Source organism: Bombus affinis, chromosome 1 (assembly GCF_024516045.1).
Source record: "Bombus affinis isolate iyBomAffi1 chromosome 1, iyBomAffi1.2, whole genome shotgun sequence".
In the NCBI taxonomy this organism is placed as follows: domain Eukaryota; kingdom Metazoa; phylum Arthropoda; class Insecta; order Hymenoptera; family Apidae; genus Bombus; species Bombus affinis.
The window spans coordinates 13183725-13208196 of NC_066344.1; the positions used below are offsets into that span (position 1 = coordinate 13183725).

Sequence of the window (24472 nt, forward strand, 5' to 3'; positions counted from 1 at the left end):
AAAAATCGCTGACGCCCTTGGGTTGATTTGCATGTTTCGCACGATGCTCACGTATTTCCCTGCCTATTTTTTGCAAACGTGACGATTTTAATTAACGCTGAGACACTAATGAAGTTTAAATGACCCGTCAACTAATTGCCGACATTTATTATCTTCGGTAATAATATGTACAATTATCCGCAACATGTAGCTTTGAGTATACAGATTTTTAATAAACTTTAATTTTTCATAAAAGAAAACGAACGCATTTTATGAAAAATTGTTTAAGTAATATTTATAGGAAATATTTAATTAAATGATAAATTTATGATAAATGATAAAAGCATAAAAAATGCTATGATTCAAAAGCGTCGCTGAGCAACAATATAGAATATCGATAATGAAAAAATATCTGTCGATCCTGCTATTGTTGCGGGTGGTACATTGATACATAATTAATTATGCGAATCTACTTCACTTCTTCATCTTCTTTCATTTGACAGCACGCAGGAAGCCAGAGATTCAAACCTTTCTCTCGAGCCTGCGACGAGTAGCCGATTTCTCTGGTTTCCCTTCTGTCTCACGCGTTTGTTCGTGTTCTTTGCGTTATGAAGTATCGGTGATCTACCACGATGACTAGAAATAAAATTATCGATAAGAAAACAAAGATGTCTTTCACTGTACTGTTTAAACAAGATGGATATAATAAAAAAAATATCTTCTCATATTCAAAATCATTGTATGACCTTCGTTTTATTGATATTATATTTTGTTTTCATGGTATTATATTTTATATCTCATTTCTTATATGCTCAATGGTTATAATTGTCATAAGATAATCGTTATTAATATTATGAAATAAAATTTTATACAAGCATTATCTTTCATCCAATAATAAGATTTTCAAAGATATATCTTTTTTTTCTAATATGTTAACCTTTTGTATTAGAAAATATTACTATAAAATATACTTATGTATAAGTACTTTTAATTACTATCTTATAATTCTCTCATACATAAACTTACAATTACAGAAATATCTTTCCTAAATTATATTTCCAGCTTTTATCTCATAACAAGTAACTTCACAGTATCAAATAAAATACTTTACAAAAATGTTTATTCAAACAATCATATATTTGCAAAGAAATATTCAAGTGCACAGAGTTAATATTCTGTCCTCAACTAGAACATCCTCTCTTTTGTGATTTGACTGTGTCCACCATAAAATTTCTAGTCACAGCTGACGATGCAACAATAACCAACGCTGATCTACGTGTACTGCACCAGTGATACCGTTTGATCAGCAGAATTATCTTTTTTCTTCCTTTTCCTTCGTTCCACGACGATGACCGTGGACTGGTCGGTCACTTCGAAACCTACGCTATGCTCGATACTTTATTTGATTTCCAAGAATTTTTGTGGACACGAACTTTCACAACGGGAAGCCTGCAAGGAGGATGGATTTATTCATTTACACCCATTCGATGGGGGAATCACGGACGAACCGGCTGTACTACCACAGTGCAACATGTCAAAACGATTTTTCATCGTCTAGGTCCGGTGCAGACGACCGTTATGCAGACATCATTGCGATCTCATAGTGGTGACGTCGTACGATTTCGTTTGTTTATATTTTTAACCTCTTAATTTATATACATTGCTACATATACAATATATATAATATATATATGAGATTTTAGAAACTTAGCTATTCACTTTTGTAGCATTGCTTCAGATACAAAACACGAAAAACAAATACGAAAAACTCTCGATTTAATTGAAATTAAAAGTAGAGGTCAAACTAGAAAGTAAACTCCACCTTCGTTGAATCAGAATTATGATTTATATTCGTACATGAATGTATGATACCGATATAAAAAATGTACCGTACTGACCATATAAAGCATGGAAATATTTACTCATTAATTTAATTTTGTTTAAATTGGTATAGGGACTTTATCCATCCATATGCTCGTTGCTATAATTACTTACAATTAATACTACCATCCTATTCTATTCTGTCCAATTCTACTGCAAACTATCTATGTATTTATGACATCTAAACTGATCAGTTGAAGCAATAAAAATGAAGAATATAAGAATAGCCAACAAACAGCGTTGACATCGGTTCAATTTCCACTGTTAAACTAATCCTTCGTTTGTTGAGACTCTACAACAAAAATAACAAATCGACTTCATTGGATATAAGGAAAAAAATATTTTCAAGTAGAAAAACTAGTTAGTTTATTAATTACATAACTTCTCACTAGAAAGGAATCTTTACTTATGTAATTAAGACTTAACTACTACAAATTAATTCTACTTGAACCTATGTTAATCCTCGTAAATCTATTTATACGTGATGTAATGTATAGTGAAGAATAACATACTGATGCATTAAATACAAGAGATCTCTGAGTGAACAAACCGTTATTACCTTCAAGATATTGACAATACTGATAACAAGCTTATGACTCATTTTTTCTATAACTCCAACTAACAACTGTTTATGAGAATTGTTCCAGTGTCTAATTCAAAATATCGCTGTAATAAATGAATATATTCAAATTCGGTTTTGCGGCATAAAACAAGACTCGTGATATTCTTCGAGGATTACATATTCTCGGTGCTCCATACAGTGTCTGGATCTCTTCTATGAGATTCTATTAATAACGCCGGTTTCGCGGATTAAATTGCGATCATAGATACAGAGGAAAAGTGAATATGTATTCTTGCGCGTATCAACGGAGCATTCATTGACCCTGTTTGAAACATCGAGCCAGACCTAATTTCTGCTCCTCGGATAATTAAGTGAAGATGAAATTTAATTTGTCCGCCTCATTTGATCTGTTGACTAATTCATCATTTTGCTGACATAAGGTACTGATATTTAATGCAGTAGTCATTTTCTACCATTCTTAGAAATTCTAACGTTACATAACTCAAAAGCTTCGTAATTCCTTCTTTGTTACGTAGGTTTTGTGGACAATCGAGTTGATAGTATGGTTGTCCCATTAACGTGACTTTTGGAAGATATCTTATCTTGCATGTTATCTTCGAAGTGACATTATTTTCTTCCTGTATTTTTTCCCTGCATTGTATTATTCTTAGCGTTATCTTCTGTATAGATTCTTTACAATAAAATCTATGTATTATGTTCTACATATATTTATAAGCAAATTCATATGTAACACCTTGCAAATAATTATAATTATATATGTTATATATATAGTTAGAGTATAGTTTCTCTTCCTTTTTTCTTTAGAAGAAAACGTTTTTCTTTCAATTCTTCTGCATTATTTAATTATTAATTTTACCTTCTGTATGCTTTCTCCTCTTTAGATAAAGTTTATGTATTTGTCTCTGTAAATTATTGCAGTGTTATATACATTTACGACGTTGTCATTTTTTCTCTTTAGAAGAAGAATTTTGTATATATATATATGTACTTTGTCCAACGCCGACCTTCGTCTGACATCCCAGACCTCTTTTTGTCCTCGCGGCGTATATGGAATCCACATGGAGATGTTGTGTATACACTCCTTAGAAGGGCCTTTTTCCATAAGACGACGATGCAACCCGATTTTAAAATAATTACATCCTTTGATAGTTTTCGTACTTTGCCGATGCATTAACAAACTGAATTAAATACTGCAGGAAAGAATATTTCTGCAATAGCAATGATTCTAATTTCATTATAAAGGCATATACTCACAATAAAATATGAATTTTAAGAATAATCCAAAGTAGACAAATATACATTAAAATTCTACGTATTCTTAAATAATTTCTTAATAAAAATGACCAAATACGTATTTATACAGACACTTCATCTTCCCATTTTCGAATAATTTCTTAATAAAAATTACTTTAAAATATCAAACAGTAACAAATAGTAAAAATTATAAAGTACATGAAACAAAGATACCAATTACACATATATGTATTAAATTAACTTAGTGCTTAAAAAATTCATCCATTGATTTAATAGAGGATTTTTTCACCTTAAGAATCCAAACAAAAAATACGCAAATTTTGTGTCATTGCATGATTCGTCTTATTCTCGGCATTCGCTTTGCAAGCATAACTGTATCCAGCGCAACAAGGAGAGAAGATTCGTGGACGAACGAGCCATTGGTTTACTCGAGCGAAACGTATGCATAATCTCGAAAGAGTCGTGCAAACGATGATTCGTCACACAATAGTGTTGCAACGAGAAATTGAACGAATTCTTTCGGCGAAGCGAGCTGGCGTGAAAGGTAAAATACAAATCGATTTCCCGTTTATGTGGTGCAAATACGTTCTTGCGTAACGTGCACGACAATAGTTCCAATGCAAATAGCAATCGCGGCGATTTTGATAAATCATGTTGATTCGACCGAAACCAGCGCTCTTTTACTTGTTTAATGTTTAATCGATCAATATTTTCGTAATTAATCGTAGATTGTGTTTGATCAGATGGCCTTAATAACATACGATTGTGTTTCCTTCACTAATAATCTCAAGCGGTATAATTTGTGGAAATATTCTTGGGCATGATCGCATCTGTGTTTCTGTCTGATCAGACTGTTTTATAAAGATCCGAAAGTAGCTGCGAAAGTAGGACAATTCTGTAAGAATAATAATCATTGTATTATAAATTCTCAATTTTTCGTATGAGAATTATTGTAAGACTTACAATAAAAAAATGTTCAAATTCGACTTTTTCAAAAATGAAGCCTGTAACGCAATTTTCTTAATCTTGAGTTTCGTCTTATTTTGAGCCACAGAATCTCCCCATGACCCCATTTTTATTATAAATAAGGGGACACCTGATATATGACTTCTATTAATTCTGTAATAAAATAGAATTGACATTATAACAGAAGTTAATTTTCTACTAATATATTATGATAACACACCTAATTAAATCTGATTAATTTATTCTGATGTATAAATTACAGAATAACATAACATAATTTAAGGAAATATATGTCCTAGAGGAACTATATCAGAAAAAAAGCAAAAGGTTAAAATCTCTTTTTAATAATGACGTTCATTCGAGCGGGGTAACAGATTCACTTATCCTCGTACGAAAGGAAATAAACACGTTAAAAAAAGCTAAAAAGTTTCCGTCTCGGTATTAAAAGCCTGTTTTTAGGCGGCAGAACGGATTCATCCGTCACGGCTGTGAGACTTCCGTTCTTTGTTTGCAGTCTCTATTTCAGCATCTTCAGGCAGTCACAAAGAACGACTTTAGTTATCGAACACAGTGGGCCAGGCATTTATTACGAGATTACATTTGCTTTTTCTCCTTCGATAACGAGTATCACGCTGCGCAGAATAAAAAAAGAACACCATCTGGTTAACTCTTTCGTAGACGGCGAGAATTGTTTTTCCCACTAATTAAAATGTATGGGTAATATGAAAATGCATAATCCACCTTTCTGATGAACGTAGAAAATAAAAGATTTGATTAAAATTGAAATTAAATTGAAGTTTGACTCAAATGTTACTTCACTGCACCACTCCCATTTACGTTTAATGAACATACAGTGGAGAACTTGTTATATCTAATAGGAAAATATTTATTAGTAAATTCAATAATTACTAAATAAATAATTACGTACTAACTAAAATTACTAACTAAATTACGCTGAAAATTTTAATATAAATTTGTTCCTACTTATATGTTCGTTACTGTATACATATTTGTATTTAAAATTCTACTTTTTTATAAGAATTTAAATAATACTGACGGAAGGGTTAATACAAAAGATAACAAATGAATAAATCTTATAAGTAAATAAATATAGTACTTCAGATGTACGTTTCTCGTCACTAAGGGGCTCTACCATTATTATAATGAATCAAAGTTTACATTCTATTGTGAGACACTCGAGCGATTTCTAACAGTACAAGTTAATCCGTGATCGTGACAACAATGATACATCAATTCAAAAGTAGGATGATGTTAGTGTAGTCGTTGTAATTCACGTGTGGAACAATACGAATTCGGAAATGTTAAATTTAGGCTTCCTGTAGACACAGCAAATCGAACAAGGTTAATGGTTCACTTCCTCTGTCGATCATGTAATTATAATGGTAATCATAGTGAATTAGGACGTTCGACAATGTAGATTGATATTATCATCCAGTATCGAGAAAACAAGAAAAAATTCTTCGGTGGGTCATTGAAGAATGAGGTTAATTCGTCGATTTCTTCGCGGTCTTGTATATATATACATACATAAGTATGTATATGTTAGTCCTATTATCAAGATGATCGTTTGTCTATGTTGCTAAGGACTTTATTTAAATCTAATATCTATCTTTCCCTCTTACATACATATCTGTATGTTAACTGGACAATCTAGAAATAGAGAAAATAAGTGTAAGATTAGAAACATCAAGTTTAAAAAATACATCTTTAATACGTGTTTATGAAAAGACTGGAACTTTCAGTAAATTCTAAATAAAATACCATGGTTAAGGATTACAACTATTTTCACCAATATTTAAAATGCGTTAATATTAGATAATATATGTAAATGAGTATAACAAATAGCGAAATAAAATAAACTGAAATTAATAATCATTCATAGTAATCTATAAGGTAATTGAAATATTTACACATTAAAAGTCGTATCCTGTGTAATGATAATATGTAAAACAGTATATCAAATAATGAAATAAACTTATTCAAAATTAATAATCATTAGATAAACGGACTTGTAAAAAGTAATTTGAATGTTTACACACATCTTTTTACTAATAAAAAGAGATAAAAATCGCATCCAATGTAACAATGACAACTGAATATTTCACGCGCGATTGAATCAGCAAATGATATTCTCGGTAAAGTTGCCCTACTATTCTGAAGCACATTACATAAATATATCATTTAACAATGTGCATAAATTCATACCGGCAGAGGCAAATGAAACAGAAATTTCTTCTTTACCGTGAAACGCACCCCATAAACCATCATTAACGGTTCAATAAATGCCTCGATAAATGGCGAAGGTTCAAGCCAGACTCTGTTGCATTCCTTTTTGAATACGCTCATAAATATCCAGTTCATTCTCTGCGTGGCTTGAAATTATGCGCATAAGCGCCACTTTGGTATTTTTAAAACATGGATTGAGATATTTGCAATAAAAATTTAATTTGAACAAATTACAATAGAGTTTAAAACAAAAGTTTAAGGCAAAAACAATAACATAGTTTAAACGAAAGAATGAGTAAGTTCTTTCAAACGGATTAAATGTTAATGTAAGAAAATGGAATTTTTTTCTGCATTATAGTAGGTATTTCAGACATATCTGGCATATACGTATGGCCTGTGTGTATTTTACCTATTGCAAAAGTATGTCAATATCATAAATTTTTTAATAGTTGTAACAAATCTCACTTGTTTCTATTAGTAGCTAATTATAAAAGAAAATAAATTACAAATATGCTATAATAAAATTACAATATTTATACTTGTAAACCTATCATTATTGGTAAAGGTTTAAAAATGTACTTCGAGATTTTTTACCTAATGCCTTTGTGACCTTTGCAAGCGACTGATATAACACCGTCATGCCACATCATAAAATCGTGATCGTGATTGACATCGAATCGTCGCATCATCATTATGTAAAACTAAGTACTTTAGATCGTACGCACCTCTTGCAGGACGAGCCAATAGCGTGCACGTGATAAAAATCCTGAAGCATGCTTAATTCCGACTAACTCGGCCGATAAATGTTATTCAAAGAAGTATTATTCACGGAAATAATCTTGCTAGAATACATGTATTTAGAAACGAAACGATGGCTATAATTAAACACACGAGGAATTAATGTTCAACATACTATGAAAATATGTAACAAATACATATACTTTGATAAACCTCCTCATCGATAATGGATGGAAAGATAATATGAAAAATCTTTATGAACTCTTGAAATAAAAAATTTGTAGTAATTGTTATGATTAGCCTGTAGATGTTTATGCTAGTTCGTATTTTGATGAATACAACTAAGGAAATTAAAACTAAATATATATGTACATATATATATATATAGATATGTATTTCAACTTCTACTGTGTATATTCTCTGTATCTTCATTATATGTATTTTCCGTATTCTTGGATATTTAAATTTCCCGAAAATACATTAACATTCATAGTCTAGTTATAACGTCACACTACTGTAGCAGGTATATATGTGAAAAAACATTTCAAAGTTAAGATCAATTAGTAAAATAAACTATATTATTTTATCCTCCAGAAATTTATTTTTAGAAGGAAAGAAAGAATGAATTTAGAAACCAAATATATTTGCCACTATCCTCTAATGTAACTATTGGAGAAATAAAATAGAAGAGATTGATCAAGAAAGGAAGCTTAGTCAACAATAGTTGTTATCAAACATTATGCGACTCGTTAGTGACATTGTCACGTTTTCTGAGTGCACGAATAACTTTGTGTCCTACGCATGCATAGCATACATTGCAGGTGAACCTTCTAGAGCTGAACGCACGCAAACACGTTTGTATGTACTTTAGGTTACGAGCCTAGACGGGGAGAAGTCACAGAAATAGCTTGTGATTCAATATTTAGGCAGCACTGATCTGCCATAGCACATTTAGCACAAATAATCACGTGGGATCCTATCCAGTCCTTTCAATTAAAAATCGATAATCTGATGCTTGATAAGAGCAGTTCGACACCCATTTACTCGTTATACCACATTTATTTTCACTAATGACGAGATTGTGAAAGTTCTTGCATAGAATGGCTAGAAACCCAATTGCACTAGTTGTGTGAAAGATGGATGATAATAAAATTACTCAATTAAATAATAGATTTTACATTTTTAAGGTGGATATTTACAAAGCTACTATTAATGCATTCGTAAAGTATACCATGAAATATAATATATATAATTAAATCATGTTAAGTATGGTAGGATGAAATTAATAACGATTAGTAATAACGATTTATAATAGCGAGTATTACGAGAATATAAAGAAAATATAGTAATAGCGAGAGTATGTAACAAAAAAGTGATAGAGATTACAGATGATTATGACGTTATTCGCGTGAAGGTTAAGCACTATAGTCTCATAGGAGTCATGTGGAATAAATTCAAAGTTGTAAAAGAAACTGAGAATTAATATGAGTCCTCCAATTAGATCAGCAAGTTTGAGGTTTCTAAAATGTCAAAGTTAGCGTCAAGAAACTGAAAATTAAAGATTCGCAGCGTCGAAGTGCTCTTTTCAAATAAATCTAGATGATGCCTATGAGTTTGGATTAACTTACTGTCAGTTTGCAACCCTTAGTTTCAAGTTAGTATAACTCTGAATTGATTTTACATTTTTTTCTGATAATTTCAGATCTTAATTTCACCATTTTAGAGCGAGCTTTACATGGTTTGTACGACTCTGTAATCTACAATCACAAGATGCTACTAACTCTTAAACAAGATGGTCCATATATTTGAAATATGCAACTGCAATCGAGTTTCATAATTCTGATGCTTCTTAAGATCCTACAAATTTGTTCGCTTATACTTAGCAAATAAAAGAAAGGTTAAAGGAGATTGATATAAAATTAACTCCGTTATGTTGCTGTAAATATAAATTTATTGAAGTCTTAAAGTGGTTACGTCGAACAAAAACATAGAGCAAACTGAACAATTTAAGTACACCTACATCTTGTCAATAAATTCGCCGTATAAATATTATTTTACATCAATGTGAATTGTGATGAATTTATTTATGATGTATTAATGTATGTTTATGTATAATCTATATACAAATTGATTTAACGCAGTATACACATGTAAATATACATACACAATTGGCTGTAGAAAATATGATGTTTCTTAATGAATGTTTTTATTCAAAGACAATTTTTATGTCCATTTTTACGCAAGACTTCTTGGTATTCGAATTTTGTACTTTTTTTTTGTATTTTTATGTAATGCGCTTATTTTAATACCATCGAGAAGTTCGCGATAACGATGAAAATTCTGTTTGCTCTATACATGCATGAATGTCTTTTATTGTACTCTTTATTGCGCTTTGTTTAGGGAAACCTATAATAATCAGACAAACGAAAATATGTATACAGGGCGATAATATTACGTGCTAAGAAAAATGTTAGGGCATAATTTGACAATTTTAAAATCAATGATAGCTTATATTATATTTACATTCCTTAAGTCTTAGTGGATATAGGAATACAACAACGTCGGTCTCTTCGAAATGTTACGAGATGATCTTATTCCGATTTTCATATAATAAGAAAGAAACTAAACAGTCAATACGTTACAAATTAACTTAAATCGTAATAACAAAAAGGAAAGAATATCTTCTCGTAAAACAATCGAGAATGAAAATTGTCTATGCTATTGCTAATTGCTGAGGTTTTGTAAACTACAAATCTTCGCATCATTCTGTTCAATCAGAATTAAACTATATTTTCGCTAAAGATTATCATTCTTTAGAATTATGTCAATGACATAAAGAACGACCACTGAAGTGAGATAAGAAATAAGAATGATTCAAATTTATGTTCCTAAACCGGTGCAGTCTTTCATACATAAAAATTTCAGAACGAATGAAAGAAGATCATAGAGAAAGAATGAAAAATATCTTCAGCTCTTTTTAAACGAATATCATACATCATCCACGAAGAACTGTTGTATTTTCGAAACATGTTCTCTCCCCTGATCGTTTTTAACGTATCTTTATTGTTCCCATAAAAATCTAGTAACTGACAAATATAATCAGTTCATCTATCGCTCATCTTTTATACTGTTTATCTTTACATTTCTGCACGCTCAATTTATGATCAATCTCTCCTGGATTCCTTTGGACTTTTCCGGAGACTCTGAACATAACCTGGAAACATTCGATAAGACCTGTTCACGCTAGCTTCATGTATATCGTACGATCTCTCATCTTACAATGTTTCAACTCTCTTAGAGCTCTCTGTGCTTCACTAGGTGACGCGAATGCTACCCTAGCATCGCCTGTAGGCATACCTCTCTCATTATATCGACGTATAACATTCTCCCTTTTTACATCAAAGTCACCAAAGAACTCAATAATCTCGTTAATATCAGCTTTAAAAGGAACATTCTCCAAGGATAATACACAGCCAGGTTTGCCAAAGCCCTCAACGTAATCCATGGAGCCTAGATGTCGGCCTAACATGTGTCTAGGTATACCCATTAAGCCAGGGGGACATCTAGGTCCAAATCCAGAGTTACCAAAACGAGGTAGATGATTCATAGGTCCAGAGAACCGCGGTCGTTGCTCTTGTAACGGTGGAAAGTGTTGCTGTTGTGTCTCCATGATCTGTGGATCCACCATTCCTAAGGTTTCTAACATCTTAGCTCGTGGAACCAGCTCTATGGTTGGTACATTTTTCCCGAAAGGCAAACCATTCTTTGCAGTGGCTCTGAGAGCTTCGTCTGCTGTATCGAACTCACAGAAACATTCACCAGCAGGTTTTCCATTTTGATTGAGTAACATGTGTATTCGATGGGGTACGATACCGATGTCAGAGAAGAAGTCTAGAATGTCACGGTCGATTGTCTGGAACGGGAGACCTCGCATGATAATACAATCCGAGCTGGCGGTTTGGTTCATACTGTTTTGCTCGTGGTCGCGCTTCGCTTGAGCAAACTTATCCTCGGTGATCGCGGTCGCGGTCACGGGTTTATTGCCAATTTTCAAGGACGTATTCACCGACGCCTTCGCGTCCTCTATTCTGGCGAATTGCACGTAGGCCATACATTGAACACTTCCGGACTCCTTGGTACTAGTGATGAACAGGTCATTGATTTTCCAGTCGTGGAACAATTTGGCTATATCCATCTCTTTAGTGAAGGACGGTAGGTCGGTTAATAAAATACAAGCAGAGGATCTAACATCTTCTATTCCATCTTCTCCACGGTCTCTTTCTTTTTCAGGGGAGTAAGAGTCTACCGCTTTGTCGAAGATGCTTTCATCAAGATGTAATACCTCCACTTCTGATCCTCTGACGAATCTAGTCGTGCCTAAAGCAAGCTCCTTACCCTCAGCCTTACTGAACTTAACATAAGCGATGCCAACGCGGTTCCCATGGTTATCGTTGATCAACTTCAATCCGTCTTTCCTGATATAAATGCCCTGAAAGGCATGACGAACATCATTGTACGTGGCACTTAATGGCATGTTACGAACCTCTACACAATGTCCACCTCCACCACTCTTATTTTCATTGGAGAACCTGGAGCTATTTGTCGAGCTACGGTTTCCTTGTCTATCATTGTCAAAATTAAATTGAGAACTGTTTGACTGAAAAGCATGTGGATTTCGGCGTCCTTCCAATTCTTGTACTTTGCTGAGGAAAGGATTGTTTGGTCTAATTCCTGGCCTGTAGTTTAGAGAACCATTCGAACCATACATATCAGTTCCAAACTGGCCTGATCTGCCAGGGAATCTAATTGAATCCATTCGGCCTTGATCATTTTGGTTCCAAGGCTCCTTAGATCTATTCAATGCACTCACTCCTGCACTTAAGCTAGGTAGGCTTGATCCACCTACGTTCTGAGACAATGGACCCATACCAACAGTGTGACTAAGACTTTGCATATGCGACTGCATCAAACTTCCAACACCATTTATTCCATTTATAGGAAACTGGCCTTGCGGTAGCATCGATGGTTGTCCGATTACAGAATTACCAAATGTCATAGAGCGTTGTTCTCCATCTTGTGACAATGCTGCTACTCCTGCACCCAAGATTCCAGGCGCCAACATGGCTGCCTGTATTTGTGGCTGCGGTGGAACCTCCCAAATACCATTTTCCAATGGTTTCTTCGCACCAGCCACGGGCTTATCTTTATGAAACTGTCCTACGCAGACTACATCATTATTATCATCATCATTGGCATCCTTCCGACGTTCTCCGGTGGAATTACGCTTAGTATCTCTGTCTCTAGATCGCGTACGATCTCTAGATCTGGATCTATCACGACGACGACGCCTATCTCTTCTGTCTCTTTCTCTATCTCGCGATCTGCTTCTGTCACGACGTCTACGATCCCGTCCTCTATCTCTGTCTCGTCTGTCTCTATCCCTATCACGATCACGGGACCGAGATCTGTCCCTAGATCGCGACCTGTCTCGCCTGTCCTTGCGATCCTTGCTGGATTCGCTATCATTGTCCTTTTCTTTTTCTCTTCGTTCACCAGGAGACCCTGGCTTCTGAACAACCTGTGCGACAGCGACTGGTGCTGTTTGCATGAAGGACTGCAGACTCAGTGTCTGTTGTCGGGCTGCCTCGATCACTTTTTGCATCTCTGTCCGCGAGCTGAGCAGCAGCTTTATCTTCATCTCCTTGATCTTACCGCCATCATGCATCATCGCCTGTCGAGCATCTTCGTCGGTGCTGCAAGTTACATCGCATTTAATTCGTATGAAGCGAATGTATTTTGAAGAACATATTTTTGAATTTGTATAAACGAGAAATATCCTCTTATTATTTTTTTAAAAATAACTTTAAACGGTAAATGGTTCTTTTTGTGATGTATAGTTAATTTAACGCGTCTATTATCTTTTTGTCTGGATAGATTAATATTAATAGACATTTGTTTCTTTACCTGAAAGCAATAAAAGCGTCTCCCAGCTCACCACCAACGATGTGCACCCCTCCTTCCGGTATGCTCAAGCCTCTGAAGAATTGGCGAATATCCAGAGCGTTGGCGGACCATGCCAAGTTTTGTAGTCTAATTATGACACTCATTTTCGAATATTTTTCGGGAATCTGTAACCAAATCAAAAACCCGAAATTAAAATTAAATGAAAATCATAGACAGAACACTTGAAATTAGAAGGTTGGAGAATGGAAGTATGGAAGCATTACAATATTTTATTCCCCATATTTTTTTTATTGTCATTACCATTATGTACATGTAGAAATTTATGTTCATTTGTTGGTACAATACTTGTGGTATTATCTTCGAGATATAATACTGTATTTCTACGTTTATAATAGTTCTTAATTATTCAATTTCATTGTTTCGATGTTGACGATATTGAATTAAAAATTTATCGATACGAAAATTTGAAAATATTAATTCTTTAATTCTTAATTGTCCTATCTCCTGCTTTTTATTAATATTTAGAAATGCCAAATTTATCCGTATGGAAAATTATACCACAGTGAAAATAACATATGAAACATAATATTAATAATTTAAGATCTAAAAATCTCATAATTCCATTCAAATACGCGAAATTAATTCTCCTTGACCGTTAATATTATTTTATTAATGTTTACATTGGGAATTAAAAATTTCTCGATTTTAGAGAGACAGCGGAAGTAAAATACGTCACAATTTCTATCTAGAAAATTTTGGTGATTCGATTTAGATACGAGACATTAATCACCAAACTTGAGAAACTAACAATGTCGGTTCCCCATTCGGTTAAGGCGCGCGGAGATGGCCAATTTTATTTCCAAGGATTCCAAGAGACATAACAGACATGGGAAACACTATTTGCTCGAGGTATGAGGGGACAGGGACATCAATCTCGTAAGCTTTCAAGCAGCACACGAGCCTCGACGCTTACATCGATCGTATCTATTCCATCTTATTGTTCAACTACCAAAGAATCCTAAGTATTTACGTTTCTAGATGTCAACCTTGTTCTTGATTATACCAATCTGGTGAAACAAATTCGATTCCTAACGAGTTTCAATTGTTCCTGGCGGAATTAGGGAAATAGTTAGGAAACTTAATTAATCATCCACTATCGGTTTAAGAACTCTTCATTCCTGTAATAATATGTTTTGCAACGAAAACCATTTTGGGATACGGATCAATTATAGACTGATAATAAATATTAATTTTAATCGTTATACTTTTTAATTTTTATCGTAGCTGCTTGCCAACGTGTTTGAATTTTATGGCTTTATACTAAATGCCAATTTTGTTTCTTTAGGCTTGTTAAATTCTGATCGACGATTATTTTCTCGCTCATAAGTAAACAAAATTTCAGTTATACAGGAATCATCATTTCATTTCGGTGCTACCGAAATGGCAATTAAGATTAACTTAAATGTACATTAAAGTTTACATATGTATTTGGAGAAGTCCTGAGCAATTCTTTTCGTAGCGATATGTTTAAAAAGTTATATATATGTGCAATCTAACAAGCAGCTTCAAGAAACGTGTTTAATTTCAATCTATTAATTAGCGAGCGAATTCGTGACATTTTAAGTACCAATTTGCAAATGGTCTTTGTGACTTTTATGACTATATGATACGTAAGGCTCTGTGTGCGATTACATCAATGAGTATGTTTTAATTGCCTGATTTACGATCTCGTTATTCAAATTCCATCAACTGCACACTCATGTCGTAGGTTTTATCGCACCTCTTATTTTTAGGGCTTACGTGTCTCGCGTGTTTGCCGTCCCAGTTTCAAGTAATTCATTCCGGAAACCGAGAGTCTTCTAACACCAACACGAAGTTGTAATTGCACACGACCTCGATCGTAAGATTATTCCAGGTACAGTACCCTCTACGATACGTTACGAAATCGTAAAATTGGCCAGGCATCGAAGTTTACACATCCGAGAAGTCGAATAGGAAAACCGAAACCCAGTCAGAAAGCCGGAAAAAATAAGAAACGAGAGCTTCTGTCAGCACGAATACATGCCCCGAATCGATTCCTATTGAAGATGTAGACCTTATATTGTATATGTATGATTCTGTATGTTATTGGATATTAATATCAGAGTGGTTACTCGGTGAACACTGCTGATCAGATTTTCATTATGCAGAGAAAAGACATACGCTGAAGTCATAGAACAGTTAGAAGGCAAAGCAATTATGTCACGCGTGTCAGAACAAAGAAATTGAATCGGGTCCTGAATCCTCGACCAGAGCTGCATGAAGAAATGTTTAATTTTCTATAAAGAATGAAATAACATCCATATGCAAATTACAATTTTTGTTTTCTAATTTGTTAAAGTAACAATTAATGTTTTTAGGTTTTCTATTGGTAAATGAAATGATTGAATACCAGTGGGTTTACACTGATAAACGTACTCTTTCCCTATATTATGAAAGCTACTATATGTATCGCATATGGGTTTTAAAAGGTTTCGTAAATCTGGCAGGCTTTCGAATATTTCAGATTTAATGGTTGTCGAATTGTATTATTGTAGCGTAGTGTAATAGCTTCCACGATATAACCAAGTTGCAAAACTGATTAAACATCGGAGTTTACATATTCGACTGTCAAAATAAGTAGATTGATAAGAACCTGAGAAAATACGAGCTCAAAAACTCGATCAAAATCGTATGAATATAGAATGCTATTACGTATAGGTATAATATAAGGTACTTCATGTATATTAAATGTATTTTAAAAAGCAAAGAATAATTTATATACAAAATTTAAGATAGATATAAAATTTAGAAATTATATGATTAAGAAGAAATTATAGAGTTTAAGATAAAAACTATAAAGTATGTACTATCTCCAAGATATCTTTTCCTTTTCAGTTGACAGATTAAGAGGTATATGAGTACTATTGTAATGCTTTGTTATCGAGCTATCACGACTAATGCAGTACAAGTCCTGAGGGTCTTCCTCCACGAATCGATTAAAACCATGAATAATAACCAGCCAACGAGTCTGTGTCGAATGAATAAAAGATTCTGAAATATCAATTCTGACCTTTCTGGATTCTCGCTGCCCTACACCGTGTAAGGGACAGCTTTATAACGTCGTTGCTGTTCGAAGGCGATCAGACCTGCTTAAAACCTCTCATTTTCCATAAAAAATAATCGGAAAATTGTTTTCAGTTTCTTATCAATTTCATATCATCGTTTTGAAAGTTTTTTTCTATACTTCAGCTTTCTAAGATATTGATAGTGTGATGTTTTCACTTTTTATACAACTGGATTAAAAAGAATATTCATTATTTTATCTAACCAGTTTTCTCTCTCTTTTAATGAATTTTAAAAAAGATGGTTATTCTTTGATTTCCAGTGTTGCAAAGCAGTGATAACTATTTAGTGAAATAAGAAAGAATAAATAGTATGGAATAAGTGTATACATATAGAGAATAAATTACATGTTCACTATTTTTATTAAAAATAATGAGGTAGTGGAAAATAACTCATGATATTCTAAGTGTTAGATTTCGAAAGTCTTCCTGCTTTTCCTACTCTTCAATTGAATTACTGTCTAAACTAATTCCATGACTCGATATAAGTACAAACTATTTCGTGAAATTACGATTAGTAAAATAATTAAATTATTTTTCAGTTAATAATCCAACGAAAGAGGAAAAGAGATGAATATTAGTCTATTTTTGAAGTTTATACAAAAAGACGGAACTGCCAAAGACAGAGAATAAATTCAAACAGTGTTTTTTTTTCGCGCAATGATTACGTCGATCACCGATGAAGTAACAGAATTATTTCTATTTTCTATCGTGCGCTTTTTTTCACCAGCCGATCGTTGTTTATGAAGCAATATAACCCCGGACGTTCCATAGGAGAATAGAGCAAATTCCACGCACGTGTACCGGAAGCATTTATTGTTTTAACTCCACGTCCACTGACTTTCCCATGACTCATGTAACGATCATAAATCCGTAAACGTTGAGCGATAAATAAACGATCATCGACTCGTATACTATTGCAAAATATTATACAAAATTATTCAAAATTAATTAAAGTATTAAGTATTAAATTAAGTATTAAAGTAAAAATTAATTAAAGTATTCAAAATTATTCAAAAGTAATTATTCAAAAAGATCCAATTATTTTAGTATTACTACTATTACAACAAGCGTAGAAATAGTTAATCAGCTTTAATGTGAATAAGTTAATTAAAATAGAGATAATGGAATATTAGATATGCATAGAGATATTTACAAAGAAATATTAATTAGAGATCTTATTTGCAAGCATAAATGAAATGAAATAGAATTTGTAAAACAATATATAACAATCCGTTAGAAATTAAGAGTAGGATCGTTCATCTGTAATAGAGCTCACATGAGACATGACGTTTCTTATTATTCACCTCTCCTTAAATGATTATAGTCTGCACGACTTGAAAGTAGCAGTCCTGAAGTTTGGCCTCTCATATTTACCAGACGTAAATCACCCTTCTCCCACGATGAAACAATTATTATCGTTATTAGGTGACCACTATCTACCATGTGCTTAAATATAAATCGAGATTTGTAAACAACAGTTTAACATTTCCGCTATTATTGAAATGTTATTTCCCTTTTTAACAAGCAGTACTCTTTTTAATCGAGAAGCTTTACTATCAAGAATTATTTGGGTAAATCAGTAGTCAAGTAGCGAGGAGTAACAACACATCTGCGATAAAATGTTCTTTTTCTAAGCATGAAAACACAACAGTAACGAAACAAAAACTCAACAATTGCCAGCAGCAATATTATTAGAACAATTGAAAGGACGTAAGGCGTGTGTCAGTAGGAGTGAAAATATTGAAAAACAAATTGACAGATAATAAGTAACTACGAGACCATGATCTTTTTTGTTAGAGAAGGAAAAAGAAAAGAAAAGAGAAAAGAGAGGGGAATGCTTAACTATGAATATTTAACATAAATTTATAGCCGAACTATAAACAAAGATTATCGATTTTATTACTTATAATGTCGAAGTCACCTCAAATTCAAAGCAGCTTTCCGTTTCAGGAATCCATCAGACAGCGTTCTAAAAATAGAGAACAAGAATCCTCGGTAGATTCAAACTTTGATAATGCAGCGTGAATACCTTCTAAATGCAATCCTTAAGACTACATCGGTATCGCATTTCACGTTTTTACTCGCGATTAGTAACTAGTTCAAAGTATACGTTTTAAAAAGGTATGTTGTAAAATTCAGTAAGTTTATGATATTATAAAGTAACGTTCTAATGATGGGATACAAGGTTCCCAGGAGAGTGGAATTATCTATGGAGACCTATACACTCCGTCGACTTCATTTTTAGAATATTTCACTTGCATAAGGACAAAAATACCTAGAATTCCAGAGCGCCAGTTGCAAATAGGAAAGTCTAGCGAATCCTCAAAACTGCGTTATCAAGTCAGCAGTCTGGAGATGAAATTCCACGTAAATCGGGTTCTTAACTCCGCAGCAGATTTTGTCAGAATTAAGTCGTTCTCTCAAACCATCTACCTTGAGTGCCTTAAATTTAATCACGTTTTCAGTTATATTAGATTTAATGGAACTTAATTGTACTTGCTTATTATAAGGTAATTTTGAATTCATACCAATACAAGCAATGCAATTTTCTATGACAATTCTTGATCCCAGAGATAAAGAATTCAGATTTTGTCATAATACAATTTCGCCATATTAGAAAGTTAATATTCTGACACTCGAGCATCCATCAGGATCAAACCTAAACAACAATCGATATATCGTAGTTCGAGTAAGATCGTTGGCTGTCGTGAAACTTCGTCGTCGACATAGATCAATGGAAAAATTAATACACAACGATGACGGTAAATCGGCAAGTATCCACCTCAGGTTCCATCCAAACAGCAGTGACGCGTCCATGATGTCGTGAGAGAAAGAAAATCCATAAGGAATCACGAACGCGCATTTCAAACGTTTCTTTCTCTGTTTTTAGTTTCTTTTTGTCTTTTTCGTGAAACTGCGATACGTCGAGCTTCCGTCAGGACCAGGGACCAGCTCCTTCGAGCACATATTGGAGATTCGATAACAGTTCAAAAAACCTTTTAACACGTTAAGCTTCTCAAATTTTGAACACAAGTTCAGATAAAATGTTCGAGCATTCGCTGAAAAATGTACGACGAGTTTGTTGCGTTTGGTGTATGTACTTCACTTCTGGCGAATCATCGCGTGGCAAATTTAAACGCAAACACATATTGTTAATATTAACGAAAAAATAAATAACGCAATAGTGATCTACTCAAAGTTAAATTGAGTGAAATGAGTTCAGCTATTGTTAAACAAGTACATGTGAATTTTGTATTCTGTTAAGGGTAGCTCCCTTGAAGGGACCATTATCATTTAAAAGCCTGTTTCTATATTCTCGAAACAAGAACTAGATACATCCCTGAACGTAAATCTATGCACAAGATGTAAGTATACAGTACTTCGACCGTATCAGATTTAATATTATAAAAAATAAAGTTTAAAATTTGATATTTTTCTTGCCCAAGTTATACTTCCGTGTTGAACCGCAAGTTCATCTTCATTTTTAAATTATAAATATAAATAGTAATAAATTTGTTTTCTTATCTAAATTTTCATCTTTTTGTTTTCATAGTAAGATTTGCGGAAGCAGGAGAAGGGAATAGGAGAAGTCGATGTATCGGTACGAAATCGCCGTAATTCAAGGCTGGCTGCACGTTCAGCTCGAGCACAAAAGAAAGGTCGTAAAGATACGATATAAATAAGAAAAAGGGATCCAACGAAACAAACGAGACTCGATTCCATTCATCAGGCTTTTATGCGATCAACCTGAACTGTAGCTGCATCAACTTATAAGCATTCACAGCGACCAAAACGTCGCACACACGTGTTTCTCTCCCTCTCTCTGTCGCCGTCACTATAACGATTACTCTCTCGGTCGTTTACCTCTCTGCACTTTCTGTATTATAAGAAAAATCTTATAAAATCGAAATATAAAAATCGATTTTTATATGAAAGATTCGAAACTTCCCTTATACTCATCATTCTTAACTTAAAAATATGTTCATTGAAAATTTAAGTACTCGTCTAAATTTTAAGTTTATTATATTCTAGATCAATTATACTTATATATTTGTGAAATAAAAGAAGTTTCGAATCCTATGAAAAATTCCAAAGTTTCGATCCGTTCAATAAACGAGGTCATGTTAAGAAAGCATTAGTATGACTATTATAAGTATATATCGACAAGTATAAAAGACCCAGCGATGCGATCAGTAGCGAAACACTCGTGTTGTATACACGATCTGATTATACGTCGTCAGTAATACGGTGTACTGTAGTGTAGACAGAAGGTAAATAATTGATTGCCATCGTCCATGTATATGTTCGATCCGTGCGTTTCTCCTCGTCGCTCAGCACCAGAATTAACACTTCTTGCGACGTAGTGAAACGATCATGATAGTGACAGTTAATTAATACAATTGCTTCTTAATTTGTTATATAAAGAACTCTCACCATAAATAATAAGTTTGGCGAGTACCAGAACGTTGTTTTGAGTTCTAAAGTAGTTATGTAGGTATGTTTTACGCGTTTGACGTTTAGAAATGAGTAATCAGATTGGTTCTTTTTTATAAGATCTGTTTTACAATTGTTTTACGATTAACGTAATGTTTAATTTATTACAAATTCGTAGAAACTAATATCGTAATTATGTTTCTAGAACTTAGCGACGTCACGATGCCGAGTTGAAATTTACGTCATTATTGATGCGCTTCTCGTTCAATGGATACGTGCCTTAAACCAAAGGAAACAAACTGCACTTAAACTGGTGCAATGCGTAATGTATGCGACAGGAAGAACAGAGTGTTAGGAAAATTCTTTTTTGTAGAGTAATTCGATGACCACCGTGTCCACGTAGAATATGCAACGGAAATGCACTTCAATGAGAAGGCGATGACTCCCAGCTTTCAAAGACCTTGCAAGAGATATGCACTTCACAGCAAAGAATCAGGGGAAGAGGCGGATGCAGCAGATATCCCACTCCGGCATTTTTTGCGCTCCGCTTAGCTTATTGTATTCAGTGGAATATACTATGTAAGTCACGATCTATATCTAAATGCCCTTTTCACGCGATTTCCATTTTGTCTTAACTGGATTTGAACGTTTCCTGCTACTCATTTTGCAGCAATAATAAATAAATAACAAAACTTAGCTTATATGGTAAAAATAAATAACTATTAAATCTCTTATTTCCTACATTTTCAGAATGTTAGTTATAAGTAATAATAGTTCTGTGAATATAAAATTTGCCTTTAATTTGAACTTTGCAAAATATATTGATATTTTATTTATGCATAACTTTGTATGAATAAACTTACCTACCTTTTATGTATAATAAATTAATCAAATAATCATACTTGCTACATTTTTATGTTTTTCAAGGTATTTAAGTGCATATAATGAAACAAAGCTTTATCAAAAAAATATATATGTTTTAGATGGCACATATATACTTTGAGTTCAATTTTATGCAACACGAGCAGAATCCATGATTATAATTATCTATATTAGTTTTTAACAGAAAGATATACATTTATATAAGAAACAGTATTTATAAAAGAAGTTTATCATCTTTTTAAATCTCTTTGCTGAATTTATTCATCTACTTAATTCAGTACCATTCAAATTAATGATATGTATATCTCGAGAAAAATTATCAGTTTTTAAATTTTATTAAGGTAAGTTTATAATATCAGGGTGCATGTGGTGATCAATACTTTTAAGAAAATGAAGAACATATAAAAAGGCAGTCATGCAAATATGTAAAATGTTCTTCATTTCTATGCAATAGTTTGCTTTTGGTCATTTTATTGTTCCCAATGTTACTACTTTATTAATTACTTACCATTTCTCATTAGATAGCATGAACGTATAATGAAAAGAAAATATATTTTCTTTGTGAATTATAAATGCAAAATGGTGCTTAACTCTCAACAACCATCTTGGAATGTTCCAAGAGAATGAAGAACTAAATGAGCCTGTAGTAAAATCACAACACTTCCCTCCACAATTATGAGCTAGATTTTATTACATTACTGTATGAAGCATTACCTTCTCTTTAGATACTTGAAAAATCTCTTCCTTCTTCACCCTCAGTTAAAATGTACGATGAAAGATAAGAAGTCGATGAAAACAAAGATGACCGTGCAGCAAATAGTCCATCAGCGAAGGATAATAAAATGGAGAAGCGGGAAAGGAGTCAATTGCACCATGTCATTGTACTAAAGTCCATGATGATGTTGATACCTGATCTTGTCACCTAACACACACTCAGTTGCCTAAGATCCTGCAACATACATCATTTTTTCCATACTGTACCTATAAACCTCTTATAATAAACAGTAACTGTAACTATAAAATAAATATTAAACTTTAATTTTATTTAATCTTCAATAATATTATTTTAACCATTACATCGAATGTGTTGTTTCTTAACTTTGAAGTTCCTAATTCTTCTTTTATCATGTTTGAAATAATATCATGTTTGTCTTACTAGAGTTCAATATTACATAATTTTTAATATAATACAATATCTACATATATGTATAAAGGGAGAAAAATAGATGTTTAAATTAATTTTCTTTTATCGTAAGTTAAAAATACTAACCTTATCGAATCAAACTGTACAAAATTAATACGGTACTAATACTAGAAGATACTTTATCTCGTACATTTTAAACATATTTATTACATTTATTATATGTGTTTGATTTTATTAAATAAATAAGATTTAATGAAATTTTTAAAAGTATCTAAATCGTACGAACAATTCCTCAAGTTAATATATCGTCACTGAGTGTTTCACGTAAGTGTTGTTGCACTCGATATAACAAAGCGATAATAAGCTTCCGTTTCTTGTACTTTCCGAAGCACGATAAAAACAATCTAAAGCAAAAGAAAGTTCTGAACGATAATAGGTAAAAATTACAAAAAGGCGTATAAAATTAAATAAACACATGCACGATGAGCTTTGAAAACAACGCAGAACTTCAAAGATAAGAAGGAGAATTTTTTCACATTGTTAGTTACCCATCCGCCATTTTCACAACTTGGGAATGTTGATCGAAATATTTTGAGAAGCACACCAGGATATTTGACTCACCGAACTTACTGTATAGAAACGGCAAATTTCATAAGGAGAATGCTGATTATAGACGCCGTAAACAAATTCAAACACAACAAGGGAATTTTCTTCTCCAGTCAACGCCGAACTTTCCTGTCTACAGCCAATTCTGTAATGACCGTCCTTCTCCGTGCGATCGCTCGTGAAAGCCCCGTAGATATATTTGTACTCAGTAGTACTAACATTTCACAACTAAATTTGAACTTCGGTATATTTCAATGTCATACCTTTTTATATTTTCAGAGTAGAAAAAATTCTACAATTATAAATAAATGATCTAGTTTAGATAAATTAAAAAGTTTAATAATTATAGTCTTACTTTTGATATTCACTTAATAAAAATATACTTTGTTCAATGAATTAAGTCAACAAAGGTAAACATTACTGTTCACGTAACTTTCAAACTACTGGCTGGCAGTTTCTGGTCTAGCGATAAATATACAGTGACTTTAAAAAGAACTTCCATGTTATTATATTTATTACATTTATATACTAAATAATTAGGTGCAATTATATTATATTTCGTGTCAGTTAATAGTACCAGAATAAAAATTTCCTCTCTGGTAGTATATAGTATCTTTCTATGATTATAAAAAAATTGATACTGTTAAA

General features: G+C 33.0%; 1 protein-coding gene and 1 long non-coding RNA gene across 3 annotated transcripts; one reads left to right on the top strand and one right to left on the bottom strand.

Annotated features, from left to right (window-relative positions):
- Positions 1–9576: 9576 nt before the first annotated feature.
- LOC126920786 (uncharacterized) lies at positions 9577–24045 on the bottom strand. Of its 2 annotated transcripts, none has more exons than XM_050731553.1 (4): positions 23849–24045; positions 22789–23023; positions 13613–13776; positions 9577–13401 (listed from the first exon to the last, which is right to left on the bottom strand). In XM_050731553.1, exons 3-4 carry the CDS (start codon positions 13753–13755, stop codon positions 10887–10889), a joined length of 2658 nt encoding a protein of 885 aa, XP_050587510.1. In that variant the 5' UTR covers positions 13756–13776; positions 22789–23023; positions 23849–24045; the 3' UTR covers positions 9577–10886. The 2 variants fall into 2 exon arrangements, with proteins under 2 accessions (XP_050587510.1, XP_050587503.1); XM_050731546.1 differs by having other exon boundaries at positions 23840–24039.
- On the top strand, positions 20970–22201 carry LOC126920797 (uncharacterized). Its single transcript, XR_007712108.1, has 2 exons — positions 20970–21253; positions 21398–22201. It is a non-coding gene; the product is annotated as an uncharacterized LOC126920797 (long non-coding RNA).
- Positions 24046–24472: the final 427 nt, after the last annotated feature.